This window comes from Corvus moneduloides, chromosome 2, assembly GCF_009650955.1.
Source record: "Corvus moneduloides isolate bCorMon1 chromosome 2, bCorMon1.pri, whole genome shotgun sequence".
Classification (NCBI taxonomy): Eukaryota; Metazoa; Chordata; class Aves; order Passeriformes; family Corvidae; genus Corvus; species Corvus moneduloides.
The window spans coordinates 50,306,062-50,327,599 of NC_045477.1; the positions used below are offsets into that span (position 1 = coordinate 50,306,062).

Consider the following 21,538-nt stretch of genomic DNA (forward strand, 5'->3'; position numbering starts at 1 on the left):
CAGGAGTGATTTCTGACTGCCAGCCTGTCAGCCTTTCCCAACTGCACAAATATGGATTTTCCAAAGCCAGTATCATTTGATGTTCTTGTAATAATGGCATGACAGGGATTTCTTTCTGTCTGTCTTCCGGGAGCATTAAGTTGCACTCAAAATGTTCCAGTACCTATACAGGAGCAGTTGGGTCGATTTATTTTTAATCTACTGGTGTGCCCAAGATAAGATTCAGGGTTAATTATTAACACCAGAGCATCAGAGCATCTATTCTGGGTTCTTTAAATGCAGGGATGGTGGTAATGAGTAACCTGTGTTCTATATTCTATAATTTTCCTGCCAAACTGTAGGCTTGCTTCAACATCTTTCCAAGCTGGGTTTTTGGGTTAGCTAGTTAGATTAGGTACAGCAAGCTGAAATCTTTTTGTCACTTCCTTATCTGTTGGGTACATATATTGATGATGGACTTTAGTCTTATTTGTGTTTACCTCTATCTCTTGCTAAGAAAATTTTTCTTTCTAACACACTGTCTTGTTTGTTTAGCTTCTGCTAACCACTCAAGACTTTTCAAAGCAGTTTCCTTCATGTGCTTCACTAAACCATCAGAAATACATTATTTCTCCCTGTGAAACACCTGGCTTAGCAAATGTAGAGAGGTATGTTGAGAGGCCGGATATGAACAGATGAATATTTGGCTTCCCTATACGCATCTACCAGAAAACCGGGTGATTCATCAAACATAGAAACATGCTTGACATTAGGCATCTCTTCCAGAATTTTTACACTTAAAGGTATTGGAAATGTTTGCCTTTTATATGTTTATTTAGTTATTTTGATTCTGCATTTAACCAAAAGTATTTTTTTTTTTAAGACTGATGTCACTAAAGATTATGTGTGCTATTTTGGTTGTCCTCCTCACTGTTGCTTTGGAGGGCAACAGTCTTCTCATTTGGCTTCTGCCTTAGCACAAGGAAGAGTTGTGAATCCTGGGGCTTTTGGCTTCTAAAGCTGTGTTCTGTAGTTTGAGAGCTTCTGTGGGCAGTCCACTGCTTCCTCCTCTGCTGGTTTTTACTCTCTCCATCCAGTTTGTACAAACCTTCAGGAAACCAAAGGTTTGGAGTCTTAATGGATGCCTTCTCCTTGACATTACTATTACGAATACTGGGACTTTTGTTTTTTAGCATTCGTTTACTCTCAGTGCTCTGACTGGGCACTGCTTTATCACTTTCATGTATTCTATGTATTTTTTTGATACAGCAGTTTTATGTGAGTTTTATGAGAGTTTTATATGCTTAATATTTTTGCTCACTGCTGATTCTAGCATCATTCTTTCCAACCAGAATGTGGCTTAAAATCCACTAGTGTTCCATTTGTTTTCCTGGCTAATGGTGTATTCAGTTGTCACTGTTACCATCATTCCCATTACGAGTTTCTCCGAAGTCGAGGTGCTTTTTTCATCCTCCTTGTTCATGTGTCTGACAAATACCCACTCTTGCAAAGTGGCATTGTCTTGGTTTGTGCTGTTTACTACAGATTGTGCAGTTCTGTGTGCTTGCTTTTCTGGATTACAACTAAGTTCTTCATGTGTTTCCCCTTGTATATGTATTTTGTGTACTTGAGTATGATTATGATGATTGGAGCCTGGCCTGTCTTCCAAGACGTTCATGCTTTGGTGGAGGACTTTGCAGGTCATTTGCAGTAGTGGAGCTTTTGTATGTTTATGTAGCTCCAGCACGCCCAAAGCAATTTTGATGGCAATGATTTTATTTTGGTCTTCCCCTAAATACTGCCTGAGCATTGTGTCCCAGATTTCAAGTCTTTTATCAGTGACTATTTTATTTCACTCCAGCACTGCAAGATTGTCTCTAAATCACTCAAGAGTACTGCTCTGTACTTTTATCTTCTTTTTGTACTCTGTTTAAGAATCTCTCATATCTTTAATATTCACATGGGTCACAACATTCCTATTTTGGTTCAGTTCCGTAATTAATCTTTTCTGTCAGAGGTAACGGAAAATGATTAAACACATCAAGTGTCTCAGAAGCACTTGTTATCAGAAATAAAGCTATTTTTATCTCATCTCCCATTGCTTCTCAAAGTCAAATGCTGCTTAATTCTTTTCCAGATGACCTTTATATTTTCAGAGACTGTTTGCATCTCTGGAGACGTGAAACTGCTTTCCAGCCCACTTGTCTCTTGGTGCTTTACTTTATTTGGACAGGATGTTGACTCCAGTGGTTGTGCTAGCCTGTCTGTGTGGTGAGTGGAGGGGAACAGGCACTTTTTTGCCTCACTCTCATCTGGGCATTAAAAGTGTCTTGAGTGAATTGTGGCCTGGAGGTGTGCCTGCCTGCTCTGCATGAGAAGTGCTTCAGATGCAGGTGATGGCAAAAATGGGGTGAGATGGGTCCGTGCCAAAGGATGTGTTCTGTGTTTGCACAGCCTCTGATGGTGCCAGTGAGGTTTGCAGAGTGCGCTGTGCAGTCCAGCTGCCTTCTCTCTGGCTGCCACACCACAGGGTGCTGGCCCAGTGGGTGGCCTTTCAAAGCGAGGTGAGCCTGAGAGAGGTTTAACTCGGGGCTTGTGCATAACATCTCAGCTTTCTGTACTTCAAAGGAGAGGTTTCCTGCAGCAGTCACCTGACACCATGAGATCAAGAGGTTTTTGTTTCCTTCCATCCCACTGTGGTCACTGTGTCTCCCTGCTGCATATCTATCTCTGATAATGTTCATTATGGCTGTGCATACAGTGTATGAAAGTAAGAGCTTTCCAAGACTTTCATCTGCTCTAAAATTCAATAACAAAGTGTAAAAATAACTCTCACCTGCTTTCTTATCTTTTGGGTTTGTTTTTTTCCCCTTCTGCTAATATTTTTGGAGTACCTGCAATGCATCCTGATGCCTGTGGCTTAGCTTCATGCTTTCAGGCTGCCTTCTCCCTTTTATTGTCAAGCTAGCAAAGCTCTATTTTGCCTATGATGAGGAAAAATGGTATTCTATCTAGCCACTGTGCCTTCAGACAAATACTTAATGCTTTCTTGGGTACTTCTTCTGTAGAGGTGAGTACCACATTAAGCAGAGGCACGTATTCTGGAGTTAATACACTGGTCTATACCTTGAGGTATCTGGTTTAATTTTTCTTCTTCTGTCAATGTTGTAATATTTCTGTTCCCAATTCTTAAAATAGGCATGGTATTGCTTTGTGCCTAGTGTGTGGCTGCCATAAATCCATTCATGTTCATGAGGCATCAGAATCTTCCAATGACCAGCACAGTGTGAAAAACAGTGTATTGAGAAAGGAACTGGAACAAAGAGTGTAGTTCAGATGTGTGATCAATACTTAGAGCTGTAATTCTAGCAAATTTTACATTGTGTGGTTGTAGACTGAAAAATGTTCACTTGGTGTTCTAAGTACCATTTATAAGCCTAATTCTGTTGCAAGGTTGTTGAGATTGGTCAAAAATACGAAATGAATTGATCATTGTGGTAATGTTGGCTAACAGACTGTAAAAATAAAACTAGAACACTACGTATTTGGGAAGGAATTATTGGGGAAAAACAAAGTTACTACGTAACTAACATCTAGAAAAGTCCTGTGCTTGATATATTAAGATGTTACTTTACTAGTTTTAAAATACGGGGAAAACCTTAAGCAATTTCTACATACCTGTATCTGTTACTCAGTATTAAGAATATAACTTGATTGTGAAAGAGAATGTTTGCCCAAAGACTGTGTGGGTAAAACTGACTTAGGATCTAAGGGTGAAACTTACATAAAATGTGTCATCCTTTTGTGGCAGCTTTTGATTAAAATACTTATTTTTGATGATACGGGTGAAAAAACACGACACATTTTCCCCTTCCTGGTACAAGGCACATTGTGACTTATACATACTAGGTTTTCCCATGTCATTCAAATATTTGTTTCCATTTCAGAAGGGCTTTTGATGTAGAACTAAATAACGATGTTTTTGTTGGAGTTACATCAGCCCAGTTTCTACTAATCAAAACCCCTTTGTACACCGTTTCCAATTAACTTTTCTTTTTGTATTGCTAAACCATAGAATAATTTAGCTTGGAAAAAATCATCCTCTCTTAGCAGCCTGTGCCAGGGCTTGACAACCGTTTCAGTGATGAAATTTTTCCTACTATCCAATCTAAACCTCCCCTGGTGCAACTTGAGGTAATTTCCTCTTGTCCTGTCACTTGTTACATGGGAGAAGAGACCAACCCCCACCTGGCTACTCCCTCCTTTCAGGTGGTTGTAGTGAATAATAAGGTCCTCCCTGTGCCTCAGTTTCTCGAGGCTAAACAGTTCTCTCAGCAGCTCCTCATGAGACTTATGCTCCAGACCCTCCATGAACTCTGTTACCCTGCTCTGGACACGCTCCAGCACCTCAATGTCCTTCTTGTAGTGAGGGGCCCAGAACTGAACACAGTATTTGACGTGTCACCTCAGCAGTGCTAAGTACAGTAACACTTTCCAATTCAGTTTCATTAATGTGCAAATAGTTAAAACAGGATAATTCATCTGAGCTTGGAGAGCAAGGTATTAGTGCAGTTTATTTGTGAAATGAATGTATTATCACTGGTTCAGAAGACACAGAACTTATAATTGAGAAAACTTCTTCTGGAGGAGTGAACACAAATTATGGAATCATGATGTTCCCAGTTAAAATTCTTGATTTGCTGTTGTTAAGGTTATGCATCATGATCGATGTGCATACTGAGACCTTGCAGAATGATCCATACCAGTGCCAGACTCAGGAAGATCTTAATGATCATGGAATTTAGAGGAGTAGTCAGGCAAACAAATGTCTTTGTATTACTGCATTGTCTTCACCTAGTGATTCTTGGACTATATCGATCTGTTTTGCCATAGAGGAGACAATCTCTGACACAGTAGGACTTTGTCAGGTTATGAAGCTTGTGTGCCTGTGTTGAATTACTTCTGCTATTGCTGCAGGACTTTGGTAGGACTTAGCCCATGCTATAATATTCCAGGGGGGGTCTTTTTCTGCCTTGGAAATGTGTTTGAACCTTCCCAGGCTATTCAGGTCTCCTGCTTGGAAATGGCAGATGTGACCTGAGTCTTTATTATTCTGGAGTGGCAACTAGTTGCCTGTGTTAAGGCAGCTGGTGGAGTCAAGAGATCTCCATTGCCTGTAGTGGCAGCTTGGGCTCATATGTGGACAGTGAAATACATAAGGTGTCTTCAGCTAAAAAGGAGTCCCACCCTAGAAGTAGGATTCATTTACCTGAAGATAACTATAGGTGCAAATTTGATGTGTTTTGTAGTATCCCAGGTGTCTCTGGAGCTGAGAGATGGGATTTAGGGTTTATTGGGAGACTCACAGTTTTCTGAAACTGGCTGGAATATGGGCTGGAATGCTCTGAAGTCTCTAAAACTGTACTAACCACCTCATTTTAAGCAAATGAATTCTGTTCCAAGTTTCTATATAGGCTCTCTGCTTTGTCACTGGCTTCTTCCAGCTTTATTTCTTGCAGTTGTGACTGCTTCACTGATCTACATCCACAGGGCCTGGGGACTTCAGTGCACTGTTTTCTACATTTAACATTTTTAAAATGGAAATAATATAATTCCACTTCATGCACACTCCAGAGGGCAGACTTCTAAGTGGGCTTCTTCTTGCCAGCTTTCATCTGCCTATAGAATATGTCTTGTCTAAACTGAGTAACAGGTTTTGTCTTTCATCAGTGGAGGGAGATGGACTCCCAAAGAGTGACTCACACTTCGTATGTTAGACAACAGTCTTCTCATTTTCTGTAGAGGTAGACCAGGTGATTTACTTAGAAAGTAAAGTTGAGTGAGATAATTCCACATTGCTACACTTAATCTTTTTTCATTGCAGTGAGGGAGTAAACAGCACCTCCTTATGCATGTAGAGGGATAATCTGTAGAATTCTCTTCCTCCTTTCTTCGTGGTAGATCCAAAGCTTCTAAAATGCTGGAAGATCTCTCTTCACTGATAGGAAACAGGGACGGCCAAGAGTTCTGGGGGCCACAGTCCTCAAGGTGTTCTGTGGGTGGGCAGCATTCTTGCAAATGAAGATGACAGAGATGAAATTATGTGTTTGAGAGTGTGCATGGTGGTATCTTAACATTTGAGATGGTAAACTGGGCATGAATCACGTCCAACAGAGGAAAAATATGCGGCCCCTTTACAAGAGAAAATTCGGGTGTGCAAGTTTGAGTTACAAGAGGTAACAAATTTGTTGCCAGTGGCATTTTAAAAATCATATTTTAAGTGTTGGGTGTTTGTCCTGATGCGTAATGTCTTTTGTTCTTTCCTGAGCGTAACAGAGCTTCGGTGTGAAGTAAAATGAAGTCTGTACCTAGGTCAGCTCTCATTTTTGGCATGAGATTTTGAAGTCGTTACTGTAGTTTCTCACGAGCATCAAAACCTGTTGTATTAATACAGACAGATGGTCAGGCTGCATCATGTTTGTTGGAGCTATTGATGTATTGTAAATGAGAGCATCTACACTGAAGTCTGCAACTGGGAGCTTGATTTAGATATACGCACATAGATGTGGACTGTGATACACAGTTTGAAAGATTGTTCTCTTTGGGTTTTGGTGACCACTCTGAAAGGGTGTGGGTCTAGTCTCCTGTAGGGCCTTGTCAGATCTGTGCAGATGTTTTATATATCCCACGATGACTCAAAGGCAGCACGTTTCTGTATGGGGGCTGCTGAACTGAGCCTTGATTATTGGTCTTGCCTTTAGTTGTCCTTTACTTCCAATGATTTTTCTCCCAGCAGTGATAATTAAAATTCTGCTAGAGCAGTAAAATGGTAGAATTTGCTATTTTCCTGGGTAATTAACAATGTTGATGTAAAAAATTATATTCCTAGTAATGCTGGCAACTGGAAGTGATTGTATGTCAAAGCTTAAATGGTAAGAGTATATGAAAATGAAACTCTGAACAGCAGCTATCAATAAATTAATGATAAAATTTTACAACATGCCAGCTGCATGGAGTGGAATTATAAGGCTTTCTATATGATTTATATTGCAGGGAGGGCTAAAAATGCATGTGACATTTTGATATATGTTCATTGGATCAGCAACTCTGTATGGTGAGAGTGGAGGTTCATGTCATCAAAGCACATAGGAACAAATAGTGATGAATCTCAAAATGCAAATGTAAACTGTTAGTAGAGTTATTAGGTAGTTTTTATTCTAATGAGTAGATCTCAGAATTACAGAATCACAAGATGGGTCAGGCTGGAAAGGACCACAGCGGTTCATCTGGTCCAGCCTCCCCGCTCAAGCAGAGTCATGCTGGATCACATTGCACAGAATTGCATTCAGATGGTTCTTGAATATCTTCAGTGAGGGAAACTCCACAACCCCTCTGGGCAGCCTGTTCCAGTGCTTGGTGACCTGTACAGTAAAAAAGTTCTTTCTTATATTCAGGTGGGTCTATCGGTTTCCGCCTGTTGCTTCTTGCCCTATTGCTCAGCACTGCTGACCAGAGCCTGGATCCATCCTCTTGGCGCTCTCCTTTAGATACTGACATTGATGAGGTCCCCTCCCAGTCATTTCTTCTGAACTGAACAGGCCCAGCTCCCTCAGCCTTTCCTCATAAGAGAGATGCTCCAGTCCCCCAGTCATCCTTGTTCTTCTCTGTTGGATCAGCTCCAGGAGCTCCATGTCTCTCTTGTCCTGAGGAGCCCAGAACTGGACACAGCACCCCAGATGTGCCTCACTAGGACTGAGTAGAGAGGCAGGATCACTTCCCGTGACCTGCTGGCACTGCTCTTCCACCCTAATCCACTCCAGGAGACCAATGGCCTTCTTGGCTACAAGGGCACTGCTGGCTTAGGGACAACTTGTTGTCCACCAGGACCTCCAAGTCCTTCTCTGCAGAGCTGCTTTCCAGCAGACTGGCCCCCAGCCTGTCCTGGGACATGGGATTACTTGGTGCAGGACCCTGCATTGGCCTTTCTGGAATTTCAGACAGTTCTTCTCTGCACATCTCTCCAACATCTTGGGGTCCTTCTGGAGTGTGTTGGCTCTGTTGTATTGGCCACTCCCACCTTTGCATTGTCAAATCTCATATTTTTACCTTTTTTATCAATGACCTAGAAAAAACCCATGACAATTTCTATGAATATGTAGATTACAGAAGATGGGATACTGATTCACAGAGCAGTCAAAATTCTTTGATAAGCGAGGTTCAAAGAAAAGATGCGTTTTAGATGGTTATGGGCTCTGGAGATATGGTAGTTTAGATGTGCATATGCTCACAATGTAATTCTGTGGCCACATAAGCAGAAAGAGTGTGGTAAATTGTCTCTGGTTTTACTGCTGGCAAGAGTGTCCCTGGCATATTATGTCCAATTCTGCTTCTGCAGTTTAAGACAGATGATGATAAATTGGCAGAGAATCAGAGGAGAGCAGTGAGAACGGTTAAAGAGCTTGAAGGTAATGCCTGAAGATAATGCAAGGCTTTGGGACCTTAATCTATTTAGCTTTCAAAGGGAACATCAAGAAACCGTTATAACTAACTCTCTAAGATTTCAGGAAAGAAATTCGGTACAAAATATATTCTTACAGTAAAAGAAAAAATTATACCAAGACAAGAAAGTCTGATGCTAGGTGTAAATAGTAAATTTAATAGATTAAATTGAATTACTGGAATAATATTTCAGGACCTGTGGTAAATAGTTTTTCAGTAGACTTTTTAACATCCAGATTGCTAGTTCTATATTCCTCTATTGTGTGTTCTGAAGTTCAAAGGTGTGTGTTTGTTTTTATTGTTTCAGAGATCTGGGCAGTTCTTAAGATTCTTCTTTACAGATCTGTGAATCTGCAAATAAAGTGATATTCCTATAATGAAAACGTTTTTTAAACATGTTTGGTTAAATGCATTTTCATTTTTGTAAATACTGGCAGTATGTCTGAACTCAATAATAGAAGTGAATAAAGCCAGAAGTGTGTTCAGTGCCTGAAATAATATCTCATGGAAAACTGAGATGCTCTTTTCCCCAACCAACTAGCAATTTCTAGCTGATACATGGTATTAATATGGTATTAAAATTTAATTTAGGTATTGTAAACTACTGATGAATGAATAAGACTGAGCCCCAGTACTTGAGAATAATTGTGTTACTTAAAATGGATTTTCGGGTCCGTTAATTACAGTCTTTCTTTTCAACAGGCCCATGCTAAGGTCTGGCATCTCTACAATGACCATTTCCGTCCAGCTCAAAGAGGGAGAGTGTCCATTGCCCTTAGCTCCCACTGGATAAAACCCCAGCGCATGACTGAAAAGAACATAAAAGAATGCCAAAAATCCCTTGATTTCGTGCTCGGCTGGTTTGCTAAGCCCATATTTATTGATGGTGACTATCCAGAGAGCATGAGGAGCAACCTCTCATCTCTGTTGCCTGAATTCAGTGAGGCTGAGAAGAAGTATATCAAGGGAACAGCAGACTTTTTTGGTCTTTCTTTTGGAGCTACCCTGAGTTTCCAGCTTTTGGACTCCCACATGAAATTCCAGCAGTTGGAATCAATAAGCCTGAGGCAGCTCCTTTACTGGATAAACAGTGAATATAACAACCCCCAAATATTCATTGTGGAGAACAGCTGGTTCGTTTCTGGCACCACCAAGAGAGATGATGCCAAATATATTTACTATCTCAAAAAGTTCATTATGGAAACTTTAAAAGGTAGGACTTACTTTGTATTAATTCATGCTTGAAAAAATCGTAATGCAATACAGAGATGTGTTAAAGCACCAGGATGAAAACTGATTTTAGTCTTTAGCATTCATCTTGGCACTTGTGAAATGAGACTTCAAGTCCCTTTCCTGGGTTTGTTCTTTTCTTGAAGAACTTTTGCATCTGCAGATAGCATTTGGTGAGCTTGATGCTGCTGTCCTTGAAGTCAGTAGGAAATTTTCTGCTGTCTTTGGTGGGAGGAAGTGCATGACATGTAAACTATATTCTCAGTGGACTTAAGAGAATTTACTATGTTATGTAATAATAGTTGCTTTCCTTATCTGAATGCATATGTAAAAAACATAGGGATATGTATATGGGAAGGTAAATACTGTGCAATAGGAATTCCTCTGAAAAAACCCATAAGGCTGAAATAGTACATTTTAAAACAAAAAATTGGAACCTTTTCATTCTGCATCTTGCCCTTGCACAAATTTTACATTTGTACAGCTGTGAGCATCAATCACAGTAATTTGAATTTACATGAGTTAAAGGAGAACTGAGTGGTTGAGGTTGTATAATCAAAATAATTTAATTTGTTAACCTATTATTTTTTTCCAAACAGTAAGAAAAATACACAGCCTTAGATGAGACCTATTTTCTGTTTTCCCATTTCCTTGTGGCAAAACATTTTTTCAATCCTAGCAGTTGCCAATAAGTTATTTGGGTTCCTATTTCCACTTTCATTGTCTTTTAATTCCTTAATTTAAAATTTATTAAGTGATTTACTTGTCTACAGTCCTTTACAGTCTACAGTTTTAAAGGGTATTAGTGTAGCTATTAGTTCAGATGAGATAGACGCTGTGTTACATTGCCATTTTCATATGGTGAATGAATAAAAATTGCTTTCGTTTTATTCTCAGCAGTAACGAAGATGCAGAGGACTCCCAAACTGGTTTCATCTGCTATGCCAGAAACCTAATTATTGCAAATAAATTAAAAGGTGAATAAATACCTGAGCCAGTGGATCCAAAATAAAAAGATGGAAGCAAAACAGTAACTGTTCCAAGTACAGTATCACTAGTTTGCATAAAGTTAGACAAAGAGCTCATCTTCATGAAGAGGTCATAGTCCACTTGCCCCTATTTCTGCTTAGATTTTAAGTTGCTGGAAATACATACATGGATCTGCCTTTTAATCACAGCTGGCTGGAAGCAATCTCAATTTACAGTGTCTTTCCTTTTATTGTATCACTCAATAAATAATAATAACGGCAAAAACAGTCTGACAGGCTTGTCATAAGATACTAGCACTTGGCTAAGCCTTTTGTAGGAAAAAAAAAGAACAAAGAAAGCAGAGACAGACTGGGTCTGCAGAAGGGACTTTGGTATCACTAAAATGGAAAGTATTGCACCCAAATCTGCTGTTAGAATTTGCAAAATCCAGTGTAAATACCAAAGTTGTCTATGCAATACCTTGGGGAATTTAGTTGAGAAAGATCCACAAAAGGCATCATGCCGGCTGTGAGCAGAGTTGTTGGACAGCATTAAAAACCAAAGACAAAGGCACAAGCTTTCTCTCTGAGAGATGTAGATATGTCTATCCAGTGCAATAAAGCACTGTAATATGAAGATTTCTGAGGTATTTACCGTGAGATTCACTCCAGTGGTGAAGGGACAGTAAAATGACACTGGGGCTGTAGCACTGAGAAGCAAGGATAATTAATTTAGACATGGGGCCACATAACTGTGATTTTGCTGCTTGCTAGATCTGGCCAGTATCTGTTCCTGGTTGTGTGTATGCACTGGTTCAGGCAGAACTGCTTGTTTCTGCATCTCTGTTAAAAAGTAAGTCCAGTCCAGTTGGAGCAAGCCTGTAGAGTAAAACAGAATTGGTGTTGAGGGCCAGGTATCCACACTGTAGGTATTCCTGAAGCCCATTTCTGGAATAATTTCACCCCAAAAGAACCCACGCCATGCATCCTGAGTCCACTGTGTGATGTGAACTGAAGCATGATGAGGGAGATTTGCTCAAAACTGGGCTCCTGATTTCACCTGAAGTGCTGATGTAGATGTCCATTCTGACACTGCATGCTGTAGACAAGCTCTGTACATTTTTGAAAATTTATTTTTTAATTTTCCTTTGGGAAAGGATATCTATTTGGGATTCACAGCCCTGTTTGCTATTTTTTTTTTCTTTTTTCTTATTTTTTCCTGGGCACCATTTAGGGTTGATTAGAGTAACTAGAGCTGTAATATAAAGTTGTTAAATATTAATTAGAGCTGGTAATTGGTTGAAGATGTGTTCTCCCATGTGTGGGTATCTCACCACTTGCTCTGGGCTCATATTCACTTCCCTTCTCTGTCTCTGGTGCAACAAACAAATGGATTGTGCCTGGTAAAGCAGAGCGTGTTGCCTGGGAGGGTCTCCAATCTCCTCTGGGTCATGTTGACTAGTGGAGGTCAGGTCATTGTCTGGGGAGTTACCAGGTCTGAATTCAGAGTCTTAAGCAGAAAAGGAACAGCCAGGCCTGTGACAGGTAGGACCAGGCTGTTCTCAGGTATGTCCAGAGGCAAAATATAGATATTGGGCACCTTCCAGATGGAAGTGTGGGCTGAGGGCTTCACACACTTCTCCTTCAGGCACTGGGGTTGGAGAGCAGCTGAGCAGAGGGTTTTAAAGATCTGTATTTGATACTTGTGGGTTTGCCATGTTTCCTTGCATAACTTCTATGCTTTTGAGCCAAACAGAGCATGAGCTAAACTGCTGTTTAATTTTTAACCCAGTTCTGGCAGAGTTCTGGTCTGTGCAGTATCACACTTCTAGGCGTGCTGTGTGGGATTGCTCAGGTCAGGAGTCACTTGCAGTGGTAGTATGGACAAGGCCATTCAGTTTCAAAAGCAAGGACAGTCTAGGTTTCAGTCAGCCCCATTTGGTCACCAACAGACATAAAGAAAAAAGAGACATACACAGAAAGAAAGAAAGAGACTCCAAAAAAACCCAAACCATTAATTTTCATTGTGGTCTCCCAGTAATATGCAATCCATGTGGGACACTGTGTTTGAGACTTCCAGACTTCTTGGGATTTCCCAACATTTTTCGAGTTGCTTCTTTCATAGGTGACATTTAAAAGTTAATACATTTTTGTAAAAGTATTTGAGGAGGATTTTTACAGGGTGCTCAAGAAGTGTGGGGGTGCTGTGTGATGACTTACAGAAGGGTGAGATGCTGTTCAAAGAAATTCTCACTGAGACTGGTTCACACAGTGGACCTGTACTGGCTTTTACTCTGCTGGTATGGCAGATGTCATCATGGGTGCATGCAGAGGTTAGAAAAATACTGACATTTGCCAAACACAAAAGAATGGTGCCTTTAGGAGTAGAAATATTCAATTTCCTTAGACATTTTCTCATGACCTCTGACAAAAACTGGGCCAAATTTGTTGCTTATTTAACCCCATTGTTCCTTTAAGTGATTGAAACAGGGTTACAATCAAGAATCCATGTGGTCCCTCGTAACTGATTGTAATGAGGCGCGTTAGTAAAGCCAGGAAATTAGGATCTTGTTATTCTGCTTGCCTGAAATAATGCTTTCAGTGTTACTAGGCTGGTAAATATTATGTTCAGTCAGTATCCAGTTTGGGCTGACAGAAAATGGTGAGTAATAAAGATAAACTTTTTACAGAGCCAAACACCAGTTCAAAAGAACGTTTAAGAATGTGCTTAAATGCATTGCTGAATTAGAGTGGGTCTAATTATGTAATTAGAATAAGCACACTCCTTTGTGCTTTCCTGGAGCTGAGCCTTGCTCAGGAACATTTTGCTGAATCTCAGTGTTTAATACAACTAAAAGTAAGTACCATTTGGAATCTTACAATAATGCTGGTAATACTAGCAGATGCCAATAGATCCTGACATTAACCTTTGAAGTCTGTGGTGATTTTTATAAGTCAAACACTTGACCTAAAACATGCACATATTTTTAGAAACCCTTAAATATTTGAGCTGGAAAATGCTGTGCCATAGAAGATGTAAAGAGACAGAATTACCAAATAAACAGAGTCTTTCTGCATAATCACTTCTACTTAGAATCTGTAGTAATAAAAATTCATGTGCGCACCAAATGCACTGTCAGGTTTTTCTCAATATGTATTTGGAGTGGAGGAGATGAAAAGGAGTAGAACTTTGTTTGCATACAGGGTAGTGCTGCAGTAACAGCTGCCCTGGAGTGAGCTGCAGTGTGAGCAGAGCAGAGGGCAGTGCAGGGCAGTCACTGGCTCCGTGGCTGCAGATGGCTCAGGCTCTGCTCTGAGGCTGAGGTTTGGTATGCCTGATGAGCAGCACTGCTCAAACCACTGCTGCACAGCTTCTCTTTCTAAATCTCGCTTCTTTAAAGCCAAGCCAGGTACCCCTGCTGCCTTCTACCATAACCTGGCAGCTCCCCGAGGGCAGTTGAAATATGTTCCCTGAACAGGCCTTGAGGAAGGCCCTGAGATACTTATCTGACCTGTTGCATTGTTCTTAGACACTACTGCTGCAAGCATTGCTGGTACAGTGTAATCTACAGAAGAAAAATGAGCACTGTGATACGTTTGGGTTTGTTCTTTCCTCAGCTATCCGGTATGACGGAGTTAACGTGTTTGGCTACACAGTCTGGTCCCTCCTGGATGGCTTTGAGTGGCATAGGGGATACAGCATTCGACGTGGACTGTTTTATGTTGATTTTCAAAGCCATGACAAGAAGTTGATGCCCAAATCTTCTGTCTTGTTCTATGAAAAGGTGATAGAAAAAAATGGCTTCCCACCTTTGCCTGAAAACCAGCCCATAGAAGGTATTTTTCCCTGTGGCTTTGCTTGGGGAATTGTTGACAACTACATTCAGGTGAGTCTGATAATAAAGCTGACAGGCTGTCCAGCCAGATCAGTGCACAAGTTCACAGTGACATTTGCTGAATAGAGTGTCTTTGCCACACTCTAGGTGTGTAGTACCAGAGTGCTGCAAGGAGACGGATACAAGGCTTTTGTGCCAAACACTGTTTCTTTCATTTTTCACCAGACTTTCTGTGTGTGGCCAAAGAGAATCAGTCAGATTGAGATACTATAAATAAAATTTTAGAAAAATGTATGGAAATGGAAAGTAGTCTGATGCTCATCTTCCCTTAACACATGTGATCAGTTATGGGAAGTCAGTTCTTTTCAGAGGGAAGTCAATTAAATCTGCTGAACTGTAAATATATGTTGTAGAAAACTTCCTGGAAACTCTTAAAACTCCAGTGGCATGTTTCTACATCTTATGCATATGCATCCTGGTACCATTCTTAGAAGGATTTTATATAAAAGGAAGTGAACAGTATTAGATTTAGATGAAATTTTTGTATTCCTTATATTTCATTTTATTTCGTACTGTGTCTGATGAGGGCCTGCAGTGCCCCTGGATAGAACCTAGCTAGGTTATGGATCTGGTTCACAGCTCTCAATCTTTACTTCAACTGATTTGATACTTCGGGAGAATTTTTCAAATTATAACACAAGTGAAAATTGTACCTTACCTTATGATTGCTTTAACTGTTGGGCTCTGTAATTCTCAGATGTTATTTTGGGTTGCAGAGCTTCTCTAACCACAGTAAAGAGGTGTAAATTCAAAGCCAAGGCTTGATCCAAGAACAGAATTTTTAATTTATATTCTCCACGAAGGCAGAATCTTTCTTAAGGCTAGAGTGTGAGGAGCTTGTTTTTTCTCACTCCAAAAGTAAGATCTGGCTTTGTTCTCTTGAAAAATACTGCAGCCTCCTTACCTCGTGCACCGATTTCCAAGAAAATTCAAGTCATCCTCCTAGCTCTCAGATAGATTAAGAATTGGAAATGGAATTGCTGCTTTTGGAGTCAGTAACAACTATAAAGTTGCAGAGTCAGTCAGCCTACAACAGCTAAAAAAATCCCTCCCATCCCCAAAACCTTCAAAGCTGAATATTTTCGTTTCAAAAGGCCATTCAAACATTTTGTGCTGTAAGACTTAGGTAGTTTGATTTGTAGATGCATCGCAGTGGAAAAACTGTTTTGACAGCATTCCCACAGTATTAGTGGCAATGCATGCTTTAGTAATCTACAAGGGACAATTCTCCAGAAAAGCAATTTCCCTCAGACATGCTGTTTTTTATTACTTTCTTCTATAAGCACAGTACTGACCTCTCCGGAGAAAATAGCAACTGATTTTCAGCAGCTTCTTTTATACAGTCTGCAGAGCCTCAGCTACAAGTTGAACACTGGTTGTAGGCTGACACCTGCTTTTCAAACAGAGGGCAGGACAAGGAATCTGAACTTAGGGGGAAACAGCACACCGAAGATTAAAAAGAAAGAGAAAAGGACAAATAAAACCAAGGGACCGCTATCCTGTGGTTTGGATCTAGAAAGAATTATGCAAAGTATGAATGAGGAGATTTCACACTGTGCATTATTTTAAATAGTTCAATTTTTCATTTTCTAGTCCTTGTTGTGTTCATTAAAAAGTGAAAGTATAATTCTGAGTGACCCTGAGAAGCTCATCTTTTACTCTGTTACTGTGTGTCATACAGGCAGTTCTGACATCTGAAACCCTAAAGCCTTCTGGGAAATGCATTTTTTTGTTGGAGTGACATATAGTGGGTTTACTCAGAGGCCCCAAAAAATTCACTCAGATATCAACAGCCTGCTGAAATAACTTGGAAATGACTTCAGTATGAATTAATTAAAAACGGATGGATGTCTTTAGCAAGAAGGAAAAATTTTGCTTGTCAACCGAAGTTTTGCTAAAAATCAAGTGCAGAGCATTAGTCATCTTTCATCATAGTCAGGAAAGGAACAGAACACAGAAATGATGTTGTATTCGTTATTTCTTTTACTGCATTCAGGGAGTGGTCTTGAAACTGAATGTACTGGGTAATTTACAACAGACAGTCTCTCTGTAGGCCCTTCTTAATCTTGAAAGAAAAAAATTTTAAAACTTACTGTCGTCTTCACTGAAGATCTCCTTCTCTTGAGATCTGTTGAAGGCTTAGTGCCTTATCCCTGAACAATCCCTTGTTTCTTCTGGAAACTGGAGCAGCTTAGAGAAGACATAAACATGATTACCATTAGCATAAGCTTGTTTGAAAAGTAGGGTAGAAATTATATATAGATGTGGTACTTTCCTGACATCACTTGTTAACAGAAAAGTCATTCATTCATATGAGCCCGAGATGCCAGTATCAGAGATGCTGAATGTAATGTTTTGACTTAGGATATTCTTTCACTAGGCTGTGCCTGCTGGTTATGATGCTCTCACCTACCTAGAACAAACAGTTTGAATCTGGTGTGTTTCTTGTTCTTCCTAGGTAGACACAACACCTGCCCAGTTTCTTGACTCCAGTGTTTATGTGTGGGATGTTCACCAGACAAAGAAGCTCATTAAAGTGGATGGAGTTTACGCCTTGAAGCGCAAGCGTCACTGTGTTGACTTCGCTGCTATCAGGCTCCAGATCTCTCTTTTGCAAGAAATGCATGTCACACACTTCCATTTTTCACTGAAATGGTCTTTAATCCTTCCTTTAGGTAACCTTTCTCTAATCAACCACACACTTGTACATTACTATCAGTGTTTTGCTAGTGAACTTCTCAGAGTTAACATAACTCCTGTTGTTGCTTTATGGCAACCTATGATTGAGAATCAAGAGCTTCCAGTTTCTCTTGCCAAATATGGAGCTTGGGAAAACACAGAAACTGTTCAGGCTTTTGTTGAGTATGCCAGATTCTGCTTTACAAGTCTTGGGGATCATGTCAAATTTTGGATCACCATGAATGAACCATCTGTGAAAAACCTGACATACACAGCAGGGCACAACCTGTTGAAAGCCCATGCAAAAGTGTGGCATCTTTATGACAAAGAATTCAGGAGATCTCAGAAGGGCAAAATATCTATAGCTTTGCAAGCTGACTGGGTAGAACCAGCTTGTCCTTTTTCCAGGAATGACCAAGAAGTTGCTGACAGGATTTTAGAGTTTGACGTTGGCTGGCTTGCAGAGCCCATCTTTGGGAATGGAGACTACCCAGAAGTGATGAGAGCATGGCTTCACCGAATAAATAGTGTTGACCTGTATAATTTCCACTTGCCTTACTTCTCAGAAGATGAAAAGAAATTAATACAGGGCTCGTTTGATTTTTTTGCCTTGAGTCACTACACTACTACCCTTGTGGGCTCAGAGAAAGAAGATGCAGTAAAATATGACCACTACCTTGAAGTTCAAATGATCAATGACATCACATGGCTTCACTCTCCCAGCAGAGTTGCAGTAGTGCCCTGGGGACTGCGTAAATTGCTCAAGTGGGTGAAATCAAAGTACGGTGGTGTCCCAGTTTATGTTATGGCTAATGGGATTGATGATGACCAGAATATGGTGCACGATAAGCTCAGAGTGTATTACATACAGAATTACATCAATGAAGCTTTAAAAGGTAAGGAACCACGGATGGTTTATATGTCACAAATCCCACTATTAGTATACACAGTGTGATAGAGTATGTTTAGCTTTGAAAGACATGTCCTTTGTAGAATACTCCATAAATGAGATGTTACTACAGTGTAACAGGTGATTTTCCCCTTGATTTATGACTGATTGATATTACTAAACATCAGGAAGACTGACCTTGCTCATATTCTGCATAAGACAGCAGAAGAACTTTTTTATAGATTCAATAAATTTAAATAGAAGTTATGTGAGTAGCTCCACATGTGTTTAGTCAGATTTTCATCTTACTGCACTTCTGCTGTTGTTTTGCTTTGTTGCTTCTCTTCACTGATGTGCCTTACGGCTGGATATGAGTTCTGTTCCTCAGCTGTCTCTGTATCTTATCCAACAGTGATCTTAATAATAATTCAGCTGTCTACCTCATTATGCCGTTTCCTGGACTGTTTCCTGCTATTCAGAACACAAACCAGTCTTTTTCTCTGTCTCAAAGATTCATAAATTATAAGGCAAAAAGGAGGCATTTTGAGTCATCCTGTCATACAACACATGCTGTTTTTTCAGAAAGGCACAAGACCCAAATGAGATAATTTTTACTGATGAAGAATCTTTGGCACCTCACAGTATGTGTATAGATATATATATACATCTCACTTCTACTATTAATTTCTTTAGCTTCAACTTTCAGCAATTTTGTTGTGCATTTCCACCTTTATTTTACCTGTGTAGGTATTTGCAGACAGAAGACAAGCTATCTCTCATTTATCTCTTTGATAGAAAATACAGACAAAGCTCTTTGTGTCCCTTGCTATAAAACATCATATCAAAGCTCTGAGTTATTAAGTTTTCCCTGTATGCTAGGATTCGTCATGAGAGGGGTAAGCCCAGACCTGGACACACTGTTCCAGACACAGCCACACTTAGGCAGGTATAACATAACCTCCTCTTACCTTCCTCTTTTTCTACATGCAAGCAGGCTCTTGGCCTTTTTGGCCATGACAACAGGTTGGTTACACAAATTCTGTGGTGATTTACTGAGATTTTAAACTCAGTTACAGATTTCTGCCCCTCATTCCAAGGAGGACTGCCTCTTCAAAAGTAGGTCTGCTTGTTCTTTGACATCTTCATGTTTGGTCACGTTCAAATGCCAGCTGCTTGCTTGTGCAAGCCTTGCTACACTAGCTAAGTTATGTCTCTAATCTTTGTGATACTTGCAGATTCTGTGAGAAACAGTTTTAACATTTATTTCAGATTGCTTATATATTTAAGATCATTAAATGACTTAGTGCTAAAAGCGGAGCTCCATGACCATGGTAGAAATACACCCACTGTGACACTACATGTGGTAGAAATACCTGCATTTACATTTCTAGTCTATTACTTAATTCTACTTGAGACCAGTTGAAATCTATTTATTATGGTCTTCCCTTGACCTCATAACATTCTATTTTCTTGATCCAAATGCCATATAATACCAAGTCATTTGCCTTGTGAAGCTCTAAGTATATAACATCAAACATCATTACTTTTATTGATCTGCTGATCTCAGAAAAAAAGATGTCAAGTTAGTTTGACAAGATTTATTTTTCATAAAGCTAAGATGATTGGTGTTGATCATGTATTATCTCCTAAATTTCATATTTATCAAGCTTTATATAATCTGTTCCACTCTTTTGATAGGTAGTGAAGGATGGCTGGCAGTTCCTGTCCACTTTATTAACTATTGGCCTTAACTTCCTCCTCTCTAATTTCCACCTCTTTCACAAATTACTGAACATCAATATTAAGTGCCCAAGAGTTCATTGTCCAGCATTTTGTAGCACTGGGTGTGTGTTTTATAAATGTATAGTTAAAAACCATATTTTGGCTGTATTTGGGCTTATGGTTTCAAACTGTTTTTATTCTGTATTGCTTGTCTCCTTGGCACTTCTGTTTTCAAAGTGTCTGTGGATATGGGCTTTTCTCCCAGTTCCCATTAGCGAGAACACCTACACATGCATCTGTTTTTTACAGAACTTTGCCCTTTGTACTGTTCTGGTACCACTGTCTCCCAGTCACTTCTTTTTCCCCTCTTCTGTCCAGCCTGTAAATAGCTCCTGTGTTTCTCAGCTTAACCTATTTTCCTATCTGTTCACCTTCTTTGTCATGGATAAATATGTCTCTGCTAACTAGCTATAATACTTTTCCTAAAGCTTAATCTCCCACTTTAGGTACCGTACACTCCTCCATAGTGTTTGGCCCATCAGCTTTTCCATTTTTTTCTTCTCCAACTCTGGTATTGCACTTTTGTCCGTCTTGTTGTTACATAACCTTGGCATCATGACTAATTCAGGTTTCTCCAAGACTTGCATTTCTTTTTTGCAAGACCTGGTGCAGTAGCTAAGATGAATTAGAAATCTTGTGTCCTTACCTCAGTATCACAGTGTAGAGGAATAATAGTGGGATTGGTACATGTATGCCTTGGCCTTAAAGTCCCTATTCTGCCTTCTTCCTCCAGCTGGTTTCAGGGACTGCGTGTGGAAATGTTTGTACATGTAATGTTGCTCACCTGCATTGTTCCAGGAGAGCCAACAGGTTTGTGCAGATAAATGAGTCCAGGATACAGTACAGGACCCTTTGGATTGAGGCTGTATTTTGAAGTGCTTTGTACTCTGTTTAAGTACATCTTTGCCAATTGAAAACAAAGAACAGCAGCAACTATTTATGTAACACCATTAAATACACCTGCAGTTCTATAAACACAAATAATTATCCTGGCCAGCAGCTCTGTAAAAGGGCAGGTAAACATTATTTCATTTTATACATGAAAAGTAGGTTAGAGGTGCTAAAGTCTTGCATGTGGCTTCAGAAACGATTATTTCGAGAGGCATATGAAAATTCAGTCTGTGTTCATCTGTTAGAAGATATTGCTTTAATTTGTTAAAACAGTGATTTTTGAGAGATAAAGTATTACAGTTTGAGTTTACTACCTTGGATTGATATTTTTGTCAAGTGGGACAGATGGCTCAAGGTTAACACTGCAGCTGCTGGGCCTCTTCCAGTAGCAGTATGGATTGTGGACATGTTCTCAGTAAAGACTAACACAGGTCATCTTGGATCAGAAACCTGGGTTAATAACAGGAGAGGGCTGTGATTTGCATAACCTTTCCCCTTGCACTGGTGATACCCCAGTACACGACCTCAGCGTGGCTGTGCAATTTTTCTGGTGTCACTGTGCCTTTGCTAGTGAGAAGTGTGGCCTGATGTCCTCTGTGCCTTGACTGTCCCCATCAGGACGTGCCCTGCAAGGAAGAAGGAGCAATCAGAGAATCAGGCTGTGGAAAACGAGGGGCAGGAAACCCAAAACCTGTATTCTTTCATGCATAACAAAGAGAGCCATC

At 40.0% G+C, this 21,538-nt stretch overlaps 1 protein-coding gene across 1 annotated transcript in view; it reads left to right on the forward strand.

Annotated features, from left to right (window-relative positions):
* Positions 1 to 21,538, forward strand: part of KL (klotho) — a 52,000-nt gene that overhangs the window by 26,501 nt on the left and 3,961 nt on the right. Inside the window, exons 4-6 of the mRNA XM_032099899.1 lie at positions 9,181 to 9,691; positions 14,295 to 14,563; positions 17,031 to 18,147. Of these exons, the coding sequence (XP_031955790.1) occupies positions 9,181 to 9,691; positions 14,295 to 14,563; positions 17,031 to 18,147 (1,897 nt within the window). The remainder of the gene's footprint in view (positions 1 to 9,180; positions 9,692 to 14,294; positions 14,564 to 17,030; positions 18,148 to 21,538) is intronic.